We start from the raw sequence: 25,764 nt of genomic DNA, 5'->3' as shown, positions 1-25,764 counted from the left end.
CAGTCGAGGGGCTGGCACCTCAGACCGGACCTCTGCCTGCCTGCTCCTTCCCACTGCGGATCAGCGGCCACTGCCTCACCGAGCCACGCGCTTTGATGGCCTTTCTGCCTGTGCCCTTAGATCTGCCTGTGCCCTTAGACTGGTGACCAACCGTGACCGCAAACTCTAGACCCAACTGGCGAGTCTCTGACCCTCCTCCATGACCTCTGTGCGGCCCGCGGCCTGGTCTTGAACCCGTTCGAAGACTCACAGAGACACAGACCCTCTGGATCTCCCCACCACCTCACGCTGAGAAGACACTTTGTTCCATTGCACACAGACAGATTCCGCAACAACTACCTTGTCCGGCTGGGTGAAAAAGCGGGCTGGCAACACGGGGTCCTTGGGGGACTCCAAGCTGTACGTGGTACTCTTGGACATGATGATGTTCATGGCGACGTCACAGACAGTGTACAGTTTCTGCCACGGCAGGAAAAAGTGGGTCTGAGCTGACATCCTAAAGTCTGCGCGGCTCCACAACACGTTCAGTGCGCGGTTCCCAATACAACAAGGCACGTTCAAAACACGGACTTGTTCTTGTTAGTTTACTAGAAACTTACTTCTGATTTTATATTAGTAACGATATTTGCAAGTCTAATTACTCTTATCGAAATACTGATTACTTACTACTACTAGAAAAGACTGAAGTCGTCCACAAATGCTACAGAAGCCCCATATCCTACACTCTGATGCTTACACACACACGAAATCGTAATTATTTACAAATAATTACATACTTCATTCATTTTGGCGTCATCTGGTCCTTGGGCATCTTTTGTTTGTTTAATATTTTCTACCATCTTTCTGATAAATGCATGACTGTTATTTTCATTTTTAGCCATTAATATTTCTAGAACAAACCAAAGACATCTAAAAAAAACCAAGAGAAACAGAAAAGAATTGGTTGTTAAATGCAAATATAATAATTCTAAATAAAAATGTAATGAACACCGTGAGCGGAAAAAATTAAAAACAACTACAATCAAGAGAAAAAAGACACCACACATCCATATCACACTGTATCAGCAAAACAGTGTGAATTCCCGAGTGCTCTTCTCAAAGGCCCACTAGCGTGACCCCTCCAGGGAGGCAGCTGGGACGAGCACACCGAGGAGAACAAAGCAGGGCCAATTCTGAAGGGAGGGAAAGACTGCCTAAGGGGACAGCTGGTCCTGAAGGGACACCAAAGGCACTCAAGACTGGCTGTCATCCCAACAGACAGACAGACATCTTCAAGAAAGTACAGCTGCCTTGCTCAGTAATTAAGAACCTTCATCAGTACAGAGAAAAAAGTCACGGCTCCCGAGTGCACACACTGTCTTTCACACAGTCTTTGCTTAAAGAGGAAAATATTCAAAAAGCTTCCTTTTTAAAGTTAGCTCAGTTTTAAAGTTAATTACAAAAACTTCTATTTAAGGCAAAAGGTGCTTTGTCCCTGCATGTGACCCAGTCAGAATGGGACAGAGTCACAGCACTGAGGGGAGTAAGGGGAGAAGACAGATGAAGCAAGATAGCGTTATAAAGGGGAAAAAACCTTCAGGATCTCAGGTACAGAATAAATTCTTTTAGCATGGTTTTCTCACAGACTGGGGCAAGTTAGAGATACAGCCAAACATATATAGTAAATTCCAAAATTGTATTTTATCTATTTCATAAGCCAATGTTTTCTGAGAAAGAGGAACTGCTAGAAGTTTTTATTAGTTATAATTACTCTAACATAGGACTCATTTGGGGAGAGCTGAATTGCTTATTTTTAAAAAACAGAAACTGTGGCAAAAAGAAGGTAACAGCCTTGCCCTTGCCAAGTTCCATGGCAATCCACCAGGACGCTGGTCCCACACAGATTCTTGAACTACCACTGTGACCTGCTGCTTCCCGCCCAGGCTCACAGCCCTAGACCAAATCACAGCGGCTACCACCGTGATGCGGTGGAGCACCGCCCCCCCCCATGGGTGGGAGTGCCCCTGGCTGTCAGGCTAGCCAATCAGACTACTTTCTCTTCCTTCTGGAGGAAGAGTTTCTGCAAAAAAGAGGTGCTTTCCAAGTGAAAAGGGAAGAGTATGGACTATATCCCATTTGAAAATCTACCGTGTTTTACAAGTAGGAAAAGACAAGAACTGTAATGGAAACTTTTAATAAATTATTTCAATAAAAAAGAAATGGTAGGGAAGCAGAGCAATGCACAGCAGTTATGCAAAATTAAGTTTTAAAAAATTATGTAAAAATGAAACATGAAGAAATGGTATGAGAAGAAAAATAAAAGAACAAATAAAGGAAAAAACCTTAAATTCCTAAAAAATAAAATAAATCTAATAAACGAATCATAAATGAAGTTTCATGATCAGCAGGAAAGAAAATAAAAACTTTTGAAAAATATGAAAGTGGGATGGGAAAAATCTTACTCTTTAACATCTTTAAGTTGTTCGATATCCTGTACTTTGACATAATCTGGGTCATGTGCCAAAAGGTGAATTGTATACGGAACAACATACTCTGGTAGAAGAGACAATAATTTTTCTGAAAAAGAAAAAGAAACAAAACACAAACATCCAGGTTAGAAAACTGAATCTTACTTTTTCTTTTTCTCTCTCTGAGTCTGTGTTTCCTGCACCCCAAAAGTTCCACATTACAACTAGAAGAAAAATGCACCTAAGTACGCAGTGCTAAAGTACATCATAAATTAACCAGTCTACTGGTTCATCCATCAAACCCAATATCAAAGTGCCTATTAAATGCATCATGCATGTGCTTATTTCAGTTTTCCAATGCATATGGGGAAAAGTGACCCACACAAACTATGAGACTAAGAAACACAGGATCTATTTTTCTTGTTAGCATGAGCAACCTTATGTTCAACACTCGTTTGTGAGTGGCTGAGAAAAATTAAAAACTAGTGAATCTTTCAGCATCAGTATGACACAAAGTAGAAAGTAGAGGGTTTTGATACATGTAGTATCAAAATGAAGTACAAGTGTTTGATAGTATCTGTAACAGAAGAACAGATATAAAACACAAACATAAAGACTTTCTAAGACATTTTAAGTAACAAACATTTTCTTTAAATGAAAACATTTCTGCATTTTAACTGACATCAGAATATGCCATTAAAGGTCAGAACTATAACACTAATTAGTTTAATAGAGGTTATTCAGAAAGACCAGGACTCATACTCTGTACAATTCCTTTAAGCTAGACATTCACCCCAGAGAATAGCATGTGTCAATCAGGCACCAAGCTCTGCTTCTGTTCCTGAATTCAAAGAGAATAGTTTGTGTGTAATATCCTTCATGTTCAGGTTGGTAGAGGAGAAAAAAGCATCAAGGTTCAAAATTCAGTGGAATTCAAATTAAACTCTTACCAAACATTCATTGGGTACTTATAATTTTTCAGGCTTACTATTTTAAATATAAAGATGAATGAAACTAGACAAAGCCCTCATAACTAAGCACAGAAATAGAGCTATCCTTCAATGTGGCAAATACCCTATGACAAAAATAGCTAGTAACTACTGACTGCTCCTTTGGACCATGCCTTATGTCAAGTGCTTTATATACATAACTTTTTAATACTTGTAATTACCATAAGAAGTGAGCATAATTATACCAATTTTTCAAATAAGAAAATCAAGGCTCACACCGCTCAAGTAACCTGCCCACACACACCGGAGGTGGGACCTGACTGCAGAGCACTCACTTCCCCCAGGGTGAGGGAGGGAGAGGCCCCCAGTGTCGTGTGGCACCAAATCCACGTGTGAAGGGTTCACAAGGGGCCCACCATGCTCCGTGGTGTCATTTGTCCGGCTGGACGGGGAGCAACTTCCCCACAGTATTGACAACAGAGAAAAAAGATGGCTATGCAAATTCCACACAATCCAGAGTACAAGGAGCCCAGAACTGACAGTACAAAGCCGCTAGAGAAAAAGCTTCAAACTCAGGCTGTGCAAACTCTACATGGCCAGTTAATGAGTTTCTACTTGATTCTGTGAGCAAAAACAATCGACCCAGATTTCCAGCGAGGCAGGGTAGGATCCAGTCAGTCCCATAGAGGTAATCCTGACAGCAGGGTGGCCTAGCTGCAGGCGGGCTGGAGGCAGGGGACATTTACAGGGCGGTAGTTAGGAGAGTCACGCTAATCCCAGGAAAAGACAGCAGTGTGGGTCCGCTGCCGAGGGGTGTCCTAGGGTCTGGTGACTGCGGGGCGGGGTGAAAAGGTGTGAGGAGTGTCTGCTTCCCAGTCTAGATACTGGGCAGATGTAACCCTGAGAACAAGTCAGCATTTGGAGACGGACAGGACGCGTGGGAGGAAGCACGCAGACTGAGCCGGCACACGTGCAGCACACGCCCGATCAGCTGCAGGCGAGGTCGGTGCACCTGCGCACTAGCACCAGCCCCTGGATTGTCGCGCAGGCGCACTCTCTCCACTGTCCGAGGAGAGGCGCCGCCCCGCCCCAAGTCACTGTTTACTCCCTCGGCCTTTCGTCTGTCGCACGAGGAGCTATGACGGGCCAATACTCAGACCCCCACGAGTTTCCATTTAAAAAGCAACCCACTGAGAGGGGAAGCACCCTCGGAAACAGTGAAACGCGTGCAGCGGGCGCCTCCCGCCCCGCGCGGCCCCGGCTGCTCACCACTGACGGCGGCGTGCTGCTTCAGGTACTCGCGGCGCACGTTGATGTTCTTCACCAGGCACTGCCGCGCGTGCGCGCGCCGCTCCTTCACGGGGTCTTTCGCGCAAAGGGCACAGATGGCCATGTACTCCAGGGGGAGCCGTAGTCGGGAAAGGCCTTTGTGGAGTTTCTGCGCGAACACCTGCCGGACCTGGTAGCATTCATCCTGCGGAGACACGGGCGTTCGGCACGTTACCCACGTGGCAGCCCCACGTGGAGGCGCGGAGCGACTTCAGACATTCGAGAGACCGGCGCTGCGTGGCCCCAGTAACTGCCGGTAGCAAGGGCCAGAAAATACCAAATGCATTTAAAACAGAAAAACGCACTCTTAATGCAAGAGTGACTAACCAGTTTCAGACACAACTGATTCCGGCCATTCTGGAAATGAGCCACCGGACCTGCTCCCCTTGTCCGCCCCCGTCTTGATCCGCCACGCCCCCCAGCCCAGACCCCGCCCCCACTCTGGCCCGGAGGTGCCCTTCCCACCCGTGGGCTCCCCGCACTCCGCCCCCCCCGCCGCCCCCCCCCAGCCCCCCACCCCCGCCAAGCCCGTTCCTTGCGGACTCCAAGCACAGTATCCTGCGCCCAGACCATCACAACTTTTTCTAAGCCAGGGAAAAGCCTGACACGACTTTTGGGTCCTTGCCGATTTTGGGGTCCCCACAGAGACCTTTATAATGGTAACTTACCCTCCACCCAATCACGCGGGGTATGGAGTGTTCCCTAGTTTTGCAGCTTTACCTACACCCCTTCTTTTAGAAAGTTCCTTTTGTCACGGCACAGGCCGTGACACTGTCCTTATCTTCAAATCTTTATCTTGTGCATTTTTTCATTTCAACTTTAGTTTCTCACACCAACACCTACTTTAAAAAAAGTCTAGCTGTCACATAAACACTGTCATGTACCCTCACACTCAATGAAACGAAGCTAAAGTGAACACATTCCTTGCTCAGTATCACTCCCATAGGGGGAAGGACCCTTCACCATCAATTACATATTATGAAAATACCTAATTACAACTTGTATAAATCAGCATATCAAAATATATTTACAAATGAACAGACCACTCATTAAAAAATAATCTCCAAACACCCCTCCCCCAACTTCGATGCATTTCCTAGCAAGACTGCAGTTTGGTCACTCTCTCACTAATCATTCGGAATCCAACAACCCACCGCAAATGAAGGGCAAAGTGGGTTTGGGAATCCCATGGCAAAAGTAGTGAGACTCTTTAAAGAGTCACTGAAGCGACATTAGAGCAGAGCTGTCAATCACGTGCAAGGAAACTGACAGGGCTAAGGAGGAATCTGATGCACATGATGACACAGAAGGGACATCTAAAGAGACTCAACCACCTGAGCAAAGATTTAAAGACGTGCTCCTGGGAACTGAGGGGGGGTCTTCCAATGTTTTTGTTTTTTTGAAAAGATCCTTTTCAGCCCTGGCTGGTGTAGCTCGGTGGATTGAGCACAGGCCTGTGAACCAAAGGGGTCACGGTTCGATTCCCAGTCAGGGCACAGGCCTGGGTTGCAGGCCAGTTCCCAGCAAGGGACACACAAGAGGCAACCATAAATTGGTATTTCTCTCCCTCTCTCCTTCCCTTCCCCTCTAAAGATAAATGAATAAAATTTTTAAAAAACATAAGAAAAAAAAAGACCCTTTCCACTATGCTGAATGTGAAGGATACTATAACACAACTTTAATTCACCAAAAACACTCTCAAAAAAGCAAGTACTTGATACGTTCAATTATGGTTATAACCAATAATTGGTTCAAAATTTTTCAAAATGGTCTAATACCACAAAATATATTTCCCCCAATAGAAAGTTCAATATAAACCTTTTATTCACTACAGGCTATGAATGAAGTCTTAATCTTAAGCAGTCTGCATATTAAGGAAATCCGCCACTTTTAGTGGCCTTTTCTAGTGCACACTGCTGTCAGAACCACCTCCCTCCAGTGCCCCGTAAGCAGTTCAACCGCTCTGTGCACTGCTCTGTACTGGGAACTCAGTGCACTACCTGGGTTCTCAGGAGGCTCTGTTCTGGAGGGCCACTGCCCTGACTGACTCGTGTTTATATGTACAGTGCCTACAACAACATGCAGCACAGAGAAGTGCGTACAGATTCTCCACAAACAGCATGTAAATTCTAAAGTAGCTTAGTAATTATTAAACGTTAAGATTCTTACTATTGACTTCTCCTCCTCCAGATTTACTTTCTATTCAAATACATAACAAGGGTCTATATGAGAGCTAGGAGGATGTCTCTAGAAGTTAACAAGATAAAGTTGTGCCTTGAAGGAGCTCAAAGCAAGTTCAAGGCAAGCAAGAGCAATAAACCACAGGTGCCTATGGCAATGGACCGGTAGGACGAGGACAGCAGGTCAGACCACCAGGGTCAGGAGTGCAGCTGTGAGTGTGAGGAAGGGCTTCCTGGAGGAGACTGTCTGACTCTTGATTAGTAGGAAGGGGTGATGTGGATGTGTAGAAATAAAGGGTGAAAAGAAAATTAGAGGCAGCAAATTACAGGTACATTAAAAAGAAATGCTCCACTTCAGTGAAATAAGGGTAGGTGAAGGGTAATGTATGCTAAACAAGATTTTTAAATGTATATTTGAATCCAAATATGAGAACTTGAATGGCAGCTTGTATAATATATGTACTTTTTTCTTTATGAATATAAGGCCCTAAATATTTGTGAATGGGGAATATTGTGATCAAAAATCGTGATAGAGAATTTAACCAGTAACAGAGAGCCTCACAACAATCTAGGTGAGAGCTAGTGATGGTGACAGCAATGAGGATGGTGACAGCAATGAGGATGGTCAAGAAGTATGAATAAATAAGACACAATAGGGATCAGGACAGAATTATCTGTGCTTTCACTATGCGATACAAAGACAAGCGAACAGTCAAATACCAATCATGCCTATAGGTCTAAGAAAAGCCAGTCAGATTTATTTAAGGTTTGTTGAGACTCTGCATGTCAGAAAAGAAGAGGTTTGAGTCAAGTATGAACTCAGTCTTACATTCACAGAACACAGAAGTCTGAAAATTCTGTTTTAGCGATGAAAGTGGCAGTCCAGGAATCACGGACCTAGAAAATGAGACGGCCCAAGGAGAATATACTGGGGGGTGGCAAAAGTAGGTTCACAGTCATTCATAAGGAAACACAGTACAACAAGAACCAGGAGGTGGAAGCCAAAGGGACCTTCAAGAATGAAGAGAGCAAGCTATGGGAAACGACGCAGGAAGGACATGTACAATGAAGACTGATGTCACTGGCTTTGGGGACTAATGCAGCGTCTGGAAAACACCGAAGGCAGATGATTAGTGATAAAGGGGTAAGAGACACAAGGACGCAGATTCCTCTTTTTCTGAGGTCTGGAAGTTGAAAAGGAAGAGAGGCATGAGGTTCAGAGGGTTAGGGAAAAGTTTAGTTTAGAAGGTAAGGTAACCTCATATGTTTATAAACTGTTACAATATACTAATAATTAAATCTAACCATTAACACATGCTCCACAGTCAACAGAATTCCAGAGCAAACTTGTAACTTGGGCAATCTGAACTTCCGCCTCGGGAACCTGTGACTGAGGCAGTGCTGTGTATCAAAGACTGTGCGAGGAAAGAAACTCTCTGGAAGCTAACATGCACGAAGGATTTCCTCACACGGTGGACATCTAACATGGTTTGCACATACTTATTACACTCAGAACAGTCCCTCTTTTATCTGGAAGCTAACATGCATGAAGGATTTTCTCACACGGTAGACATTTAACATGGTTTGCACATACTTATTATACTCAGAATAGTCTCTCTTTTAACCCATTCCCATAATTCCTTGGTTTTTAAATTTGTTTCTACTCCAATATAAGACCAAGAACCTGACAAATCAACAAATTGCAAGTACTAGCAATTTTTAAAAAGTTATATAGATCTGTTTTCTCCTAGGAAATTTAACATATATTTCTAAAGAATTTTCACTTTCTTGAAAAACAAGATGATCTCCAAAATTAAATGGGGAAGACTAAATCAGAAAATTATGGGATTCTCAAAATTTCATTGGTTTAGTCTAACATCTGAGTAATGACACCAAAGCTAAATTATAAAGGGTCTGCAATAACTTACGGACAGAAGTACCAGAGACTGATGAAATGATTATCATTAAAAACATAACCTCCATTTAAAAATAAGCAATAGAAAAAGGGGAGGTGGAAAATAATTACAATAATTCCTGAAGTAAATGCCAAATTCTTATAGATAAGACTGTTTGAAAAAGAACAGCAAAACTAAGTGCAAAATAACTAAATTATGGATGAAAAACTCGGAATATTTTTTCTACTGTTACGAAAGTCCTTTTCCTTTAACTTTCTCAAATGGTGCCAAAAACTTCTCTAGTGGTATATTACCATTCAAATATTATGTTACTGTAATATGGAAGCCATAAGACTAGAATATATGAGCGGGGGACCCGAAAAAACCCTGGAATGTATTTATAAAGAACTGTGCCTTTATTCTAACACACTGAAACTTCAGTCACCTTCTAAGTGCTCTCCACCTGAAGCAGTGCCCCTGTCCAGGTGTTTTTTTCCCCCACTGCTCAGAACAGTTTTACACCAATCAATCTGGACACCTTCTAGTGCTTCTGCCTTTTTGTTTCACCTCTTCCACAAGGAAAAAATTTCCCTTTGAGAACTTTTTTCATTTGGGGAAACAAAAAAGTTGCTGGGGGCAAGATCTCTGGTGAATAGGGAGGGTGGGGCAAGGGAGTCCCGCTGTTTTTTGGCGAAAAACTGCTGAACACTCGGCGCCCTGTGGGCAGGTGCGCTGTTAATCACCTATTGTGAAACGCGCAAGTGCACTGAAAGTCCTCGAGAACAGTCACGGAAGCAGAATGCAGCCTCTCACAACACCGGCTGGCCCTCTGATACACACGGGGTCCTAGGACACCCAACAAGTGGGAAAAGCCTGTACCACAAGGGGCCTGCCCTCCAGAACATAATTCCTTTTTTTTCCAGAGCGCCACCTCATAAATCTATTAACACCACTTCTAATAACTTGAAATTTTAACTAATACAGAATGCTTATGACCTGAAATTTACCTAGAAGATGTCCTTATAAAACTGCAAATTTCTGTATTTCTTCCTATTAAAAACTACGTACAGTCGAGCCTCATTATTCCCACATTCCGCATTTGTGAATTCACCCACTCACTAAACGTATTTGTAACCAAACCCACACCGCCATGCTTTGCCCAGTTAATGCGCTGAGCAGCCAAAAGGCGAGCTGCCCACACACCGCTGGTGACAGCTGGACAAGGCCCTGCTCCACCCCCTGGTGCTGGCTCCAACAGACACGTGTCCTTTGGTAGTCTAGTGCCACATTTTTATTTCTGTACTTTTTGGTGACTCTTGTTTAAATCAGCTTCCAAGCCCAGTACTGAAATCCTGTTTCCCCTCCCCAATGGCAAGAAGGCTGGGTTGTGCCTCGCGGGGAAACGTGTGTGTTCACCGGGCTTCCTTCAGGCCCGAGTGACAGCACCGCAGGCCACCAGTTTGGCGCGAGGCACAACCGCACAGTCAGGTAGCTTCCAACAGAACGCGCAAGCCCAGGCCAGGCACTGACTGACTGGGAACAGTGGTGTGCCTGCAGTCCTGTAGGACCACCCCCCCCACGAGCAATGGCTCGTGATTCCTAATTCAGTGCCTGGAATGACTTTTGGGATTTTGGAACTACCGCAAACAACAAGAATCGACCGTACTATGTCAGCAACTAAAACTCAAATGATAGTTTTAGACCTTGAAGTGTTTCTCATGCATTAATTTTTCAAAAGGAGACTCAAACAATTAAGACTTTTATCTGTGCAGCACAGTGGACTTCAGTCCACAGTGGACAGCACAGGTCAAAGACCACCTGCAGCCATCCACGTGCCCGACAGCAGTTTCCTTACGTTGATGGCCAGGGCGCAGAGCTGATACTGCTCCAGGGTGATGATCTCGTGGTAGCAGGGCTCCTGGGCCAGCTTCACAATGGCGCTCCCCGCAGCCAGTCTCAGGCGGGACATGTCCGGTTTACTGCAACACACGCAAGAAGGAATGCCAGTCAGACTTCCAACTGTGTGTACAAAAACCTTTGTAGATCAAATTTTACCAAAATTCTTCCAGCCAAGAGAAAGGTAGTAACCAGTTTGGTGACACTGAACACTGCATGGTATTTAAGAGGGCATCCACCACTACGAAACAGTTCTCTTGAACTCAGTCTATGCTAGCGACTTTCAAGCATACAGCCCCTGACTAGCCAGAGGCATGGACCTCTTTCGTCTTAGATTGTCAAATAAAAATGACAACAGCCAACGCAACAACAGATGTCCAGTGGGAAGGAATCGAAATTATGCCTACTTTTTTGGTCACACTGGCAAAAATATATATTTTTTGGTGTGCCGCAGAATTTGAGTAATTAGTTTATGCATGTCATGAGATGAAAAAGGCTGAAAATTGTTGGCCTAGGCTAAAGTCATTTAATTCCCTCATTCCAGAAAACCACATTGTAGCCAACCCTAGAAAAAAGATGTATTTGTATGTTTAGTTCTTAGGTCTTCAGTGTTCCAGTAAGGATTATTTTGGATATGTGTTTACTCACAAATTAGGCATAAAAATGTCCTCACATGCTCATCAGTCAACTACAACTACTGTGCTAAGTACAAGAGAAATAAAATGAAAGCAAGGGTAGTGGATAAAACATTACTCTATTTAAATAGAATCCAACCTTTCAAACATTACCAAGAGGCTCCTTTTAAGTTTAAGAAAAAAATACTTCTGCTAAATGGGACACATTCCAAAGAGCAGTAAGTTTTTGACTAGTAAACACACCCAACAGCCCTTCCTACCACAATGATACACTAGATGAATGAGAGATCTTGGGCTAATCTGAGGAGAGAAAGCTGTTAACTTAGTCCTCCAAGATCTAATGATACAGTTGGTTTAAGACCCTTCTTTTATTTCTCTAAAATAATACAAAAATACTGACTGGATGCAAGACAACCTTAGTACGGTTCTGGTGAAGATGGCGTAGGCGGAGGAGGTACCAGTTTCCTCCCGCAACAAGGTCAACACTACAACTCAGCAACAGAGCCACCACCATTAAGAACCGTCTGAAGTTCAGCTGAACAGCTGTCCTATGACTAAGAACATAAAGAGCCACACAAGACAGACAGGAAGGGTGAAGACGTGGAACAGGCTGGTCCCACACTACCGTGTGGTGGCTGAAAATCAGGAGGGAGAGCCCAGCTGCATAGGTCCCCCCCCAAAACCAAGGTGTCCCAGCCCCACACCAGGCTCCCCAGCTCAGGATTTCTATGCTGGGAAGAGAAGTCCCAGTAATGTCTGCCGCCTGTGAAAACCAGCAGGGGCCAGTGGCTGAGTGACAAGAAGGACTCTGGAGTCCAAGATGTTCCTTTCAAAGGGCCGGAGCACAGCCGTACTCAGACTCACTCACTGTGGGCTCCAGCACTGGGGCAGCAGATTAGAAGGTACCAGAAACACATGGAAAGGAAATGAATTATCTGGTGTACTGACAAGGGCTAGGGGGACAGCTTTCTCCCAGAAAGAACTGCCAGCAGAGGTCTGTGTTCCTTTGCTGAGCCCCCAGCTCCCCCAGCCAGTAGGCAGCACCGTATCTCAGTCTCCCTCAATGTGGCTCATGTCGTTTGCCCCAGTGATTCCCTGAACCTCTCCCCACCCAACTTGCAGGCCCACCCAAGCCATTTCCAGCAGCTTTTCCGTACAAACTGCTTGTCTTAGCTCGTGCTGCCTGTTTTCCTAAAATCTCTCGAACAAGCAGCATCTGGCCTTGGTAGGCCCTGTGATTCTTGGTAAGTGGCCCCACACAGCTGGTCTTGATCTGCACCAGGGCTTCTCCTGGGCACCTCCAGGTCCAGCACAAGGAGCAGCCATCTGCAGGTTACTCCCCAGCTCCTGGCCTAGGGCAGAACACAGGCAGCAGCGGCTGACTTTCGCTTGCAAGTCCCGGAGTGAGCAATCCCTGAGGACAGCGTCAGACCCAGCCAAAGACCCACCCAATCACCGACAGGAGCGACACACCCAAGGGGCAGCCTCAGCACCACCAGAGCCCTGCTGAAGTCAGGCCTGCTCTGCAGGGCGGCCCGTGCGCAGCCGGTCCTCCATAGAGGGTCAGTGGTTGCGGCTGGTCCTCCCAGAAAAGAAAGCCTCCCAAGTTATGCAAAGGTCTGAGCACTGAATTGTACCCCCGAAACTAATATAATATCGCATGTCAACTGTGACTGAAACATGAACAATTATTTTAAAAAAGGAACTTCTAAGACAAATAAGGTTCTGAAGTCCCCCCCTGCCCCAGGGGCACCTCTCAGCTCATCCAGCAACCACACCTGGGAGCTGTTCTGAGCTAAGTCACTCCGCCCTGCAAGAGGGAAGCCTTTTTCTCTTTGGGCTGTATTTAGTGTAAAAAGCAGTAACTGACTATAATTAAATACTTTACAGCTAAGGTTTGAAGACCAGGTATGGCAGAACCAATGTGATTCACATACATCTGCAGAATTTGAGAACACAGTCAATTCTGTTAATACCATGAATACAAACAGATGAGATCAGATCCAAACATGCACATGAGTAACGTGATAAATTTAAGAGACAAAAATGTATTAATTCTAAGGAAAATTTTCCTAATTACTAGGTAAATCCCGAACACGGACGTATGTAAATTATAAGAGTAGGGAGGCGAAGACAAGTAATTAGACAGGAAGTGGCCACACGAATGAGCTGTGCATGTGGGATGCCTGGCCAGGTTTTACTTTTACTTGGTTTGCTGGTGAAAATGTGCTGCTCTGAACAGGCTACGCAGAAAGTGCAGCACGAGCAGCGCCGAGAAGGCGGACACCGGGGACGGAGAGCCAGCGGCCGGCTGTCCCGCGTTCATCCCCCGTCACTGAAGTCTGGAAGCTAGACGTATCAGGAGGGGGGAGCTTACCCTCTTATGCTCATTACCAAAGAGAGTCCATCGGGGACACCTGTGTTGTCCCAGAGATGACTGTCTAAATCTGAGCTGCCCTTGACGCGGTGACCACTGTCACCATCGGCACTTCCAACGCCTACGTGCTGGGCAGTGCCGAGGTACCTCAGACACACGAGTGACTGTGTTTCACTACGATCACTGTCTGCAAGGACACCGCGGGACAGAGCAGGGACAGTGACTGGTAAAGGCCCCTGTGCCAGGGCGGGTGTGGAACTCGAACCCGGGCTCCGGGGGCTGTGTCTCCGACCTCTGTGCTGTACTCCATCTTTAAACAACTCAAAACAAACAAAATTTTGTATATATTTATACTTCTGGAAGCAGATCCAGTAAGTTGCTTTCTATGCAGTCTGTTCTGTATCCTTCAGACATCAAGTGACAAGAAAATAAAATATCAGTTACTTTTCTGCACAGCTTCTTCCCATTAGACACTAAGAACAACCAGGCACTGTTCAGGATCATCACAGCATGCAGTGCCCCCCCCCGCCCCCCGCAACGAAGGAACCACTGCACAGAGCGCTCTGGGAGAAACGCGCGCGTTCCTGCAGAATGAGACCAGCATTTGCGGGACAGGAGCCACGCGGCCAGCACCCCCGAAGCAGCCCACGCTCATGGCCGCACCTGATCCTGCCCTGCTCAGTCAGGTCCCCGTCGCTGTGCAGGATGGTCGTCAGCAGCCGCAGGGTGGAGGTTCCTGATTTACTGTGATTGTTCTTCATTCCAAGCAGCCACCGAACCATCATTTTAATAGCCTGAATCTATTCAACAGACAAATTGACAAATGAAACACTGCTACTTTTCAAAGAAATTTTATATCAAGCTTTAAAAAATGAAGAAGGCATTTTTAACAGATGCCTTTAAAAAAGGAGGAAAGGGAAAATTATTTTCTGTATGTGGAAAGATAACTGAAAGTTTTACATTGAACATGTCGCACCCCTCAGGTCAGTGAAGAATAATTTAATGAAAGACTGCTCTTCTTACTTTTTCAAAAAATTTCCCCCAACATGCCTCTACCCTTCAGAGCCCATCATGAAATCATGCTAACTGCCCTAGGCAGATGAGTTACCTTACAAACTGCACTCAACCCTGTGTGTCTGAGACACAATACACCACCCATTCGCACTGCATTTTGTAATGACAAACAACCTGAGCAATACTATGTATGACCTTCTCTTCACATAGTAACTTAGCTTTTCACAGCTCTAAGGCGCAGGGCTCAGTGGGTCTCGGCCAGCGGCAGTATGTCAGATCCCCTGGAGATCCCTTTCTGGGGCCATTTGGTTGGAACCGACTTATGTGCAGGGGCCTGCCTTCCAGCCAGTGCTGCCTGACTACACAAAACTGCCGCTTCTGAGCAGAGCTGAGAACACAGGTCTACACTAGAACCCGAAGTACCAGGCACCATTTAGTGTTAAAGGAAGGACTGCTGTACAAGCTTTCACAAACCCTGTCTACATTAACAATGGCATCTAAAACCAAAATAATGCAATAAGGCAGTTAGTAACGTGAACTGCACCCTGCCCCCCACCCCCATCTATAAGAAATGACAACTATGAAGACGTCGGGGCACATCCATCCACTCCCTGCCTGCACACTCTGGACAGTGGACAGAGGTGAGGTCTGAGACCACAGACTGTCAATGGTTCCAGTAAATAAACCAACCCTCTCCACACTGGTGACGAGCGGTCTTTTATGATGAACTCCTCAGTCGTGGAACCAGGCTGAATTTTTGGAAAAAGTCAAGACACTAAGTTTTATCAAATCCTGTGGGAAGGATACATAGTCCTCAAAGCTGCGCAACGCCCTGCACTGAGCAGGAAAATGCGCCTGAGGACCCCAGCCCTGCCTCTGGCCACTGAGAGGGCGAGTCTGAGGAGCGGCACCAGGGAGCAGTTCCCACACTCCGTTTCACCGGGGTTTCTCACCACTGTCCTACATTGGCACGTACCCGGGTCAGTGCTGCAGAACAAATATAAATGCGTGAATGACATAGCAGCCATCCCTATAACAGGAACAGAAATTCTGACACCTATATCAAGGGTACATCAAATGTACTGAAATCAATAAATCTATGCCTATCACTCACTTTAACCATTGTCTCAGGAGAAACTTCTTCATCTGGAACCCAAAGCTTAGTTGTCTTCTTTCCTGGAAGCTAAACAAAAATTAAGACCTTTAAAATGTGAACATAAATGCTTATGTTTAATTTTCAGTGAACGAATGAAACTGTATCTTCTGAAGTGACAGTTATTACAAACAAGAAAAAAAGCCTCCTCAATCCCTATTACTCGAGAAGGCAGGGAGGTGAGTCCCCACCGCTACTGTTAAGTCCTTATCCTCACCCAGGGGGTCATCCGAGGTCGGAGGTAGACCAATTTGAACCTCCTACATACACTCCCATAATATGTTTTGGGACTCACTCAATTTTCCAAGGTGGCTGGCAAGGTCAAGGATAAAAGTCGGTGAAGCCAGAAAGTGTACTTCTTAAACAAAGGGAAAGGTGTGCACACAGACCTTAAGCAGGGGAAAGGTAAAAGGTTTGCAGGTGAAGGTCACAGAAAACACGCATTAATACTTTCCTAGCTAATCCCACCAAAATGACAACAAACACACACAAAATTACAAGGCTAGAAAACGAAAGGGGCCCAACAGGACACCAGATCATAGGGAAACCTTGAAAAACTCCAGACACCCAGTGAAACATTAACAGAGCTGAAGGGCTCCTATCTCCATACAAGTGCAAAAAGGAAACACACCCGCCGAGAGTTTTCTTTTAAATCAGCACAATCCCAGAAGAACCTTGAAATGATCAACTGCAGCTAACAGAATATATGGGTTTACAGTGTAGCCAGGAAATTAAATCAGGGTGGCAGAAAGGCTGCACCCAGCCCTGGCAGCTCTCCGCTCACATGGACCATTTTCAGAGGCAGCCTCAAAAGCAGGGATCAAGCAGCCCTCCGGTGACAGTGACGCTCTGGCAGGACAGGCAGCGCGGAGACCCAGAAGGCACGCCTGTACACGTGCCCCACCCGAGGTCCAGGCTGGTGAACAAGGGCTCTGCTCTTCACTGGGCTCCCAGTCCCATGTCCCCCTCTCACTGTCACAGTGACGAGTGCCTCCTTCAGGCTCAGAGTCAGCCACCCTGTGTCTACGAAGACCACCGCAGCACCAACCTCAACGCCCACTTCCCTCCCCTTGGCACCTTCGCCCTGCCAACGCTCACTGCTCTGGTGGCTCTCGGCTGCATTCACACTGACTTTTAAAAACCAGTGTGTCCAGTCTTTGTATTTGTCCCAGTGGCAACACAGGTTCAAGACAGGCTGGTCGGCTCTTGTCAGACAGAGCTCACTTTCACCTCTTCCAATCCGTTGATTTGTGTCTTATTTTATGTTCTGGTCGCCAAGTACAAAGGAACATACGGGGTGGGCAAAAGTACAGCTGTGATACCAATAAATCATACAACAAATACTACAGGAATAAGCTTTCACATACTCACGACAGCACACCTACTTCTGCCCACCCCTGTATGTATGCAACATTTGTATCCTTTGCTTTACAGTAACAGAACCAACACCCATGAACCGTTAGCTCCGGGTTTTGTCACTCTCCAAAGCTTCCTTCCTGTCCCTTTCCTGCCGTAGGTTACTAGCCCATGCTGAATTTTGGGTTTATCATTCCCCAACTACGACAGAACCCCACTTACCATATATCTCTCTCGAAACACTGTATTAATTTGCTAGTTCCTGAGGTTTATGAAAGTTGTATTAGACCATATGTACTCTTGGATGACACTTTTATCACTATACATTTGTTTCTTAGAATAATCCTTGTATGAAATCTGACTAATGAACTAATGAATGTAGTTCATTCATTATCACTCTGTATTATCATTGTGCAAAATAACTCAATAAATGTTCTTACAGAGGCATCCTGATACATATTAACAGGAATTTCTGTACATTATATTCATATAAGTACAAATCAATGTGAACGTGTATTTAACTTTTAATGTCAAATTATTTTTCAAAATGGTTAAAACTTACTTTCCTACCAGCAATGTGTAGCCCCAATTCTTGCCCGATTTCTTGATTTTTCCCATCTGATTAATATAAAAGTGTCTCAGAATAGCTTTCATTTGCATTTTCCTGGTTACTAACAAAGTTTATACGTCTAGTCACCACCGTTCCTGTTATCTCCTTTCCAAAATTCCTTTTCATGTCTTCTACTTTTCCTGTGTTGTCTTTTTTTCAGAGTTAATCTTTATACACATTATTTTTTTTCAGTTATATGTTTCAGTATCTTAATAATATACATAAAACCTAATTTCTGGTGTGCCCTTCCCTCCCTTTATGATATCCTTTGAACAAAAGCTATTAATTTTAATGTAGCTAAATTGATCATTCTTTTGTAGTTAATATTTTTATGTCTTATTTAAGAAGTCCGCTCCTACTTTAATGTCATAGAAATAGTCTCCCATATGTTCTTCTAAAAGTTTTAAGGCTTTGTTCACACATTAAAAACTGACCCCATCTGGAACTGATCTGTTTTCTTTGCGTGCGGAGGCCCAAGGCTCCCTCGCTCCTCCTCCTCCCCAGCAGGACAGCCCAGTTCCTGAGTCCAGCCCCCTCCGCCCAGTCACCTGCGATGCTGCTGCTCACGCCATGTTCGACTCTCTCCCTTCCATTGCTTTGTCTGTTTACCCACAAGGCGTCTTTAACGCAACTGTTTAATTTTCTCTGTAAAGAAAGTTTTAAATTTTCTCTTGTACAACTTGTTAGGTACTCTGGTTGTTAAAAGTGAGTTTTATGATTGTGGTTAAGTTGGGAAATCATTTTATAGATTTGATCTTATACCATCTTTCTTGCTAAACTCTTTATTTTTAATCAAATGTATGAAGAATGCCAGTTTTGATTATTTTCTGACCCTCTAATATTTTATCTCTATACACTTCTCATATTTGTACATGTATTTTCTATACATTTTTTCATGCAGACTGAACTGGTTTTGGTAAATTATGTATTTTAGTGGAATGTATCTTTGATTAATTCTTTCAAAAAGCTCTGTAGTTTGGAAACTTGATCTTGGATTTCTGGAAGTATTTTCCCCTCATTCTTGAATCACTAGAGTCTTCTGTTTCAAGTCACTTGGCAGCAGAAAATTATATCAGTTTTTTGGAACCCAGACTTGTAGCTGAGAAATCTGAAGTGAATCTGATTCCTACTTTTTTTGGTAGATTGCCCCATGGAAGCTTTTGGGATCTTTCTCACATACTTAGTTCAGAAATTTTAGCAGAATGTTTCTGTTGTGATTTCACTTTCACTATTTCTACTTTATCCTTCGAGGGCATTTCTCAACTGAACTGCTTGTGGAGCCGTCGTTAAATGTGCAGCTGTATGTGTCTGGGAAGTCCGCCCGCAGGTTTTAGGGATGTCTATCCTGTTCGCTAAGGGTCACCTGAGCTGGTATTTAATCTCTGTTTCCTGAGCTGTTTCTGCAAACCACAGATGATCAGCCGTGAGTGAAAACGGGCCCCCCAGGCTTTCACGACTGGGCCCAGACTTCTGTCACCTTCATTAATTTCCTGATGCCACACTCATCTCTCTCAGCAGCTGCAGTTTATCATTTCAGGATTATTCTGTGATTGTGCTGAAAAACAAAACAAACAACCCCCCCAAAACAGAAGAAACCTCTTGTAGGTGTTTCCTTTCTTCATTTTAAACATCCGATCTCCCTTACATGTGGAATCTAAAAAACAAAAACCAACAAAACCAAAACAAAACCCAAATAATACCAACAAAGCCTAACTCACAGATACAGAGAACAGACCGGCACTCTGAGAGACTGAGAGTCTCAGTTCCGAGAGAAGGAGGTGAGGTATGGGTCAAGGGGTCGAAGGGTACGACTTGCCAGTTGTAACGTAAGCCAGTCATTGACTATAATGCACAGCACAGTGAGTACGGTTAATAACAGTGTACTGTACACTTGAAAACTTCTAACAGACTCATTTCCTAAGTTCTCACCACAGAAAAAGAGACGTATACCTACGTGGTGATGGACAGTAACTAGACATGTGGTGCTGATCACTTCACAATACATACAAATACTGAAACATTATGCTGTACACCTGACACTTGCATAATGACGTATGTCGATTATATCAATTTAAAAAATTAAAGAACTTTAAAAAAGGAAAAAAATCTACAGAATGAGAGTAAATATTTGCAAACCGTGTATCTGATAAGAGACTTGTATCTAGTATATGTAACTATTACAGCTCGACAAAAAAAACACTAAAGAAGGTACATGAACAGTCATTGCTTCAAAAAAGGCACAGAAAGTGGTAATAAGAACATTACAAGCCCAACTTCATCAGTCATTAGAGAACGCCACCAAAAGCACAATGAGACACCACCTCCTGCTCCCAAGAATGGCTACAATCGAATTAACAGAAAATAACAAGTTGGCAAGGATGGAAAGAAATCAGAATTTTCATACATTGCTGGTGGGAAGATAAAATGATGCAGCCACTGGGAAAAATGGTTTGGCAGTTCCTCAAAAGTTAAATTCCTGTGTAGTGAGCAGATCTACTCCTAGGAATATACGCCCGAGAACTGAAAGTGGACAGGCAACAGGACAGGCACATGGACAGACACAAAACTCACAGCAGCATTACCTGCAGCAGTGAACTGAGAACTCCAAAGGCAGAAACGGCCCACGTGCCCGACAACGAACGGACACGTAAACAAACTGGAAAAACACACACAACAGAACGTTCCTCGGCCACAAAGCAAGCTGCAGTACTGACATGCAAACTGCAAGGAGGACGGGCCTCAGACACACACACACACGCGCGCGCGCGCGCGCGAAGGGCACTGGGCACAAAAGGCCACACGCTGCTCGACTCTGTCCAAAGGAAAGAGTCAAGAACAGGGAAACCCACTGAGACGGACAAGAGACTGTCAGGAGCGAGGAAATAACGGGGGGCAGGGGGGTGGGGTGATGACCATGTCATGACAATGATCTGGAAACAGGTAGGGATGGTGGTTGTACAATGCTGTGAATGCAGTAAATGCCACTTGAACTGTATCCTTTGCGATAGTTCATTTTATGTTAATATTTGAATCTCACATCTTTTTTTTAAGCACTAGGGAAGAAAGTCTTCGATAAATGGGGCTGCGTCAGATGGAAATGAGAATGACTCGGGAGGTCCCTACCGCAACATATACAAAAGCCAACTGCAAGCAGACCAGAGTTACGTGGGGACACTAAAACAACGACGCTCTCAAGCAACACTGTCCCACAGAACTGAGCCGGCAGGCAGTCCCGCCCTGTCCCCTACCAGCAGCAGGCAGCTACTGAGCACCTGAAATGTATACATAAATTTGTATTTACATTTGATTTCAATTTAAAATTTCAATAGCTATATGTGTTTTCTAGTGGCTAATAAAGAGGGTGGGGCAAAAGTAGGTTTACAGGTGTTCATAAAGAAAACAATATAGTCGTTTGTAAGAGAATCAACTCCATTCCACAGAGCCACAACTATAAACCTACTTTCACCTGTGTGTAGACTTTTTCCTGTAGGTACATACCTATGATAAAGTTTAATGCACAGCACAGTGAGATGTTAGTTACTAATAAAAACAGAACAATTATAATAATGCACCGCGGTCCAAGGTGCGTGATTACAGTCACTTTCTCAACTTCCCACAGGATCTTGCAAAACCGCACTCGCAGCAGCATGGAGACGCCAGACAGAGGGGGATGCCCCCNAGAAGGACAGCACCGTCTCTCCTCCCACCACCCAGAATGCCGAGCTCCCGAGAACTGGGGAACTGTTTACTTCCGGAATTTTCCATTCAGTATTCTCAGAATGCAATCGAGCATGGGTGACTGAGAGCACAGAAGGCGCAGCCTGGTCGAGGGGGACTACTGCACTCACAACCCACAGATGGACTCCACCCCTAGCTCTTCCCGGGCGCTCCCCCTCCCCCCAGGCTCTGGGAAGTGATTCTCTGGCGTGTGTGCGCGGGGAAGGGACTGCTACTGTCCTGACAACCACGCTGTGAGCAAGCCTGTGGGCCTCCCGTAGGAAAGGAGAGGTCACCACCAAAGTTAAACCCCGGAGGCTGCGGAGGACAGAAGCCGGTGGCATTCAGCGTTCACCGAGGAGGGCGTTTCAGCGTGCCCTGGCTGAGCTGAAGAGACGTGCCAATGCTGTTTCACTCACAAGGGAGAACGGCCTGCTAAAAACGCAGCAGGAAAACCTAAACTGAGGCAGCCAAACGGAAGGGTCGTTTATGTCACTTCATGTCTCCACTGCACAGAATTTTAGAGGATGACACCAGGGCGCACACGAGTAGAGAAATGCGAATTACCCGATCGTTCATGAGGAGGTCTTTCACGATGAACGTAGCCACCAAGGACTTGAGCGGAGCGGCAAACTGGTCAGGGGCAAGGAGAGCGATGTGGCCGATAGTGACCAGCGGGGTTATGAGATGCTCCAGGTTACTCGGATCTAGGCTCTTATGCAGAGGCTGAAAACGAGGCAAGGAAAACATATCTGACTCTGTGAACATGCGAATAAACGGTTCACACATTTCTTTTTCAAATTAAACAATCTGCAGAAGTTCTTACATACCTACATGGCATAATTAGTAACTCAAGCTCACACTGAAATTTCCATAGGTTTTTACGTCTAGAAAGCATCACAGGTAAGTATTTTTGGTTTTGCTCCAGTCATATTTAGAGGTAGGTAAAGAAACATCTCAGCATGGAGAACCATGTTAGAGACTGAGCGGGTTCACCAACACTCATTTTTGCTCAACTTCCTGGGCACAGGGTGACTCAAGGGGCAGCTTCCTCGGCAGTCAGGTGAGGATACCGGAGTCAGTTCTGGCGAGCAGGACAACAGAGAGCGAGGTGCGTCATGCCCACACAGACGCACGTCTGCTCCTCACTCGCTGGCTGAATGCCACGGGTCCAGGGGCCTCACCAGGAAGCCGCTGGTCAGGAGTGCGCGTGCCCGAGCCACTGAGACAGGAATGAAGTTCAAATGCCCTACTGGACTTTTTTCAGGAGCAAGGAATAGGCTTTTAATACATAGTCACAGGCATTTCTTGTGGATTTTTATAGCATCACATATTAAATACTATAACTACAAAATTATTATTCTTATACGAAACCCAACTAATAATATGCATTTTGCCATGACCAAAGAATGGAGCTCCCTATATTCACATACAGAATATCTAAAAGGTACTGTTAAATTCTTAAAACCAAATATTTGTAAGAGAGACTATAATATGCTATCACTGGCCAAAGGGGAAGGGGACAAGCGGTATATGTGTGTATTTGCATTATTTGTGTATCGACAAAATCTCTCCAGAAAAGTACCTTACAAACTGATAACATCGGCTACCTCTGAGAAAGGGAACAGGGTAGCTGGGGATACAGACATTGGGAGGAGCACAAAACTTATTAATCTTTCACTATTTGGATATTTGTTTTGCATCTTCTGACTGTGAAGCAAGTAAATATACTGGTTATTGAAAATTTTAATGACCGAGTTCACTGAACTGATGATCTAGCCTCCCAAACTGAGCACCAAGAAACTGGAGCCTAAAAAAGCAACACGGAGCTGCACCTTCCCAATGTGTTAGGGCAATAGGAAGCGTCATTCAGTCAGAAGTGCATTTAAACAAATTAGCTTCTTGCCGACTTCCCTCAATACTTTCATAGCAAATTTGAGTTCCAGCTTGTTGTTATTATTATGAACAAAAATCTGATCATGTAAATTAGCTTCAATCAGTTTATTATAATGAGTGTGACAATTTTCCACAGTAAAATAATAAATCACTCTTGAAAAAGCAAAAGTAATGAATGGCCAGAGCCAGGACTAACGGCCCCTCAGAAAGACGAGACAGAGATGAGACGTCTCTAGGAGACCTCGCCTCGGAGGGCCGGCTGGCCCTGCCCCAGCAGGACTACAGGCCAGGCTCTTGTAAAAATGAAAATAAAAATTCAAGTCACCATCAGCATCGCCCTTTCCTCCCCATCATTAGAAAGGGAAGGTTAAGAAAAACAAAAGCTTTCTGTAAGTCACCATGAGTTCACTGAAATCCTTCTCATGTACGAAAACATATTACAGATAACGGTGTCGAGGAGTACAACTTCTCTTCCTCCTTTGGCTCTTTCACACACAAAGTATGACAACGTTAGAGCCAATGTTTATAAGACAAAGATCACAAGTCGCAGTATTTATGCAGACAGCCTCAACACATTCCCAAACTGTTCTGATTTCACTCAAGGCTCATGAACTAAAACTGTAAGTTAGAATAATAGAAAATATATATTGAAAAGATATACTTAAACATGATATAAAATTAGGTCAGTCATTAAAGTATAAACCTGTTTATTTTATATTACCAATTAGTACTGGTTTACAAAACTCGTTTCATTAGTATCTCATAAATAAATTTTCAAACCTGAAAAATGACAGAGTAATCATCTATTACCTATCGATAAGTATAATTTTATATGTAACTACTTATTAATGTTTCCTACTACTAAATGCATTAGAATACAGTGTATAAAACATATACATATTAAAATTATACAATTGTTTGATATCTTAATTTGAGTCAGCACAAACATCGGAATAGTCAGATGTTTCCACATTTTAACCACCAGTCAGCACTAGTTATATGACTCAATTTTCAAAGCACAGCAGGTTCTCAAACAATGTCATGCTGTTGAGATGCCACAGGAACTGAACTCTTGTGTTTTGTTGGGTGTCATTTCACTCAAACTCCCAGAACCTATCAAAGAAGCTGAGCGAGGACTTACTATGTGCTAGAAAATTATGTGTCTCCAAATGAGAACGTTCTGTAAAACCAGACTACTTTTTTTGTAACTATAATACAGGAAACAGAAAATCTTTTTCTCTTTACCTCAAATATCTGTGCAAACTGGGTCTCTTTACTAGAAAATATTGCATGGATACAATGAATAGCATATTTGGCTTGACGAGGGGGTCCTTTCTTAGATTTGTGATGTAAAACAGGAAGCAATGCTCTAAAAAAGAGGGAAGAACAAAGAATCAGAAAAATCAGCATGCCTTCCACTAGGTACTTACAGTACTTGCTCAGACTCATTTTCCACCGTGGATCATTTGGCCTTGCAGATGCCTGTGTTAAAAACACCATGCAGACGTGTTTTCCTCCCACAAGCACAAACACACACGGAGGACAACCCACCTGGTCTCCTTCACTCAGCCCCCGCCAGCCTCTGCACTCTGACCCTCACTGCGGTTGCCCCAGCCACCCCGCCGCCTCGCACACAAGACTGCTGCGAAGGGACCCACCGTCCCCTCTTCCCGACGCTGCTCCCCCTCTCCGACTCCTGTCACTGGGCTCCAGGACTACCTAGGTAAAGGGCACGCTGACCATTTAACCAACACAAATCGAGTGCCTTCTATGTGCCAGACAGTTTTAAAAGTCCCCAATCCTCGCCTTCATGCTACCCACATATTGGGGACAAGGCTAATGATAACACATAAATTAGCAAAATACGGGCTGTGTCAGATGGTGATTAACAACTGTAGGGAAAAGAAAGAAAAGGAGGGCCGGGACAGGAGTGGGCAGGGCTCGTGAGGGACTCACGGGTTTAAACAGGGTCGTCAGAGAAGACCTCTCTGATCGAGTTACCAGTGCAGTGAGTTCTGAGGGAGCTGGGGAGTGAGTCCCGCACGTACCTGGAAGAACACTCATCGATGTCATCATCGCACAATACAGGCGAAATAAACACTGAATAAAGCAGAACCTATGAGCTCAACCACTGTTCCAATAACCACAGTGCAGGCGACCCCCGCTTCCTCCTCTTGCCAACACCAACCCAGCGCTCCAGTACTGAGGGTTCAGAGGGTTAATGATTTGCCACAGTAATAACAGTCTCACAAAAGACATCAAGAACAAATTAAAAAGACACATTACCTAGCGGGTAACCTAGGGGACAC

At 44.6% G+C, this 25,764-nt stretch overlaps 1 protein-coding gene across 2 annotated transcripts in view; it reads right to left on the bottom strand.

Moving 5' to 3' along the window:
* The window catches only part of PDS5B (PDS5 cohesin associated factor B), a 140,552-nt gene that overhangs the window by 18,251 nt on the left and 96,537 nt on the right, over positions 1–25,764 (bottom strand). For both annotated transcript variants that reach the window (XM_037057639.1, XM_037057640.1), the window contains exons 20-28: positions 24,701–24,824; positions 22,127–22,285; positions 15,838–15,906; positions 14,373–14,509; positions 10,657–10,780; positions 4,667–4,871; positions 2,442–2,556; positions 777–909; positions 340–459 (exon numbers count right to left, since the gene is read on the bottom strand). In XM_037057639.1, the coding sequence (XP_036913534.1) occupies positions 340–459; positions 777–909; positions 2,442–2,556; positions 4,667–4,871; positions 10,657–10,780; positions 14,373–14,509; positions 15,838–15,906; positions 22,127–22,285; positions 24,701–24,824 (1,186 nt within the window). The remainder of the gene's footprint in view (positions 1–339; positions 460–776; positions 910–2,441; positions 2,557–4,666; positions 4,872–10,656; positions 10,781–14,372; positions 14,510–15,837; positions 15,907–22,126; positions 22,286–24,700; positions 24,825–25,764) is intronic.

This window comes from Sturnira hondurensis, unplaced genomic scaffold (genome assembly GCF_014824575.4).
Source record: "Sturnira hondurensis isolate 20B ecotype Veracruz unplaced genomic scaffold, ASM1482457v3 Scaffold0009719, whole genome shotgun sequence".
NCBI classification, from domain to species: domain Eukaryota; kingdom Metazoa; phylum Chordata; class Mammalia; order Chiroptera; family Phyllostomidae; genus Sturnira; species Sturnira hondurensis.
This window is presented reverse-complemented; position numbering and strand designations above follow the sequence as displayed.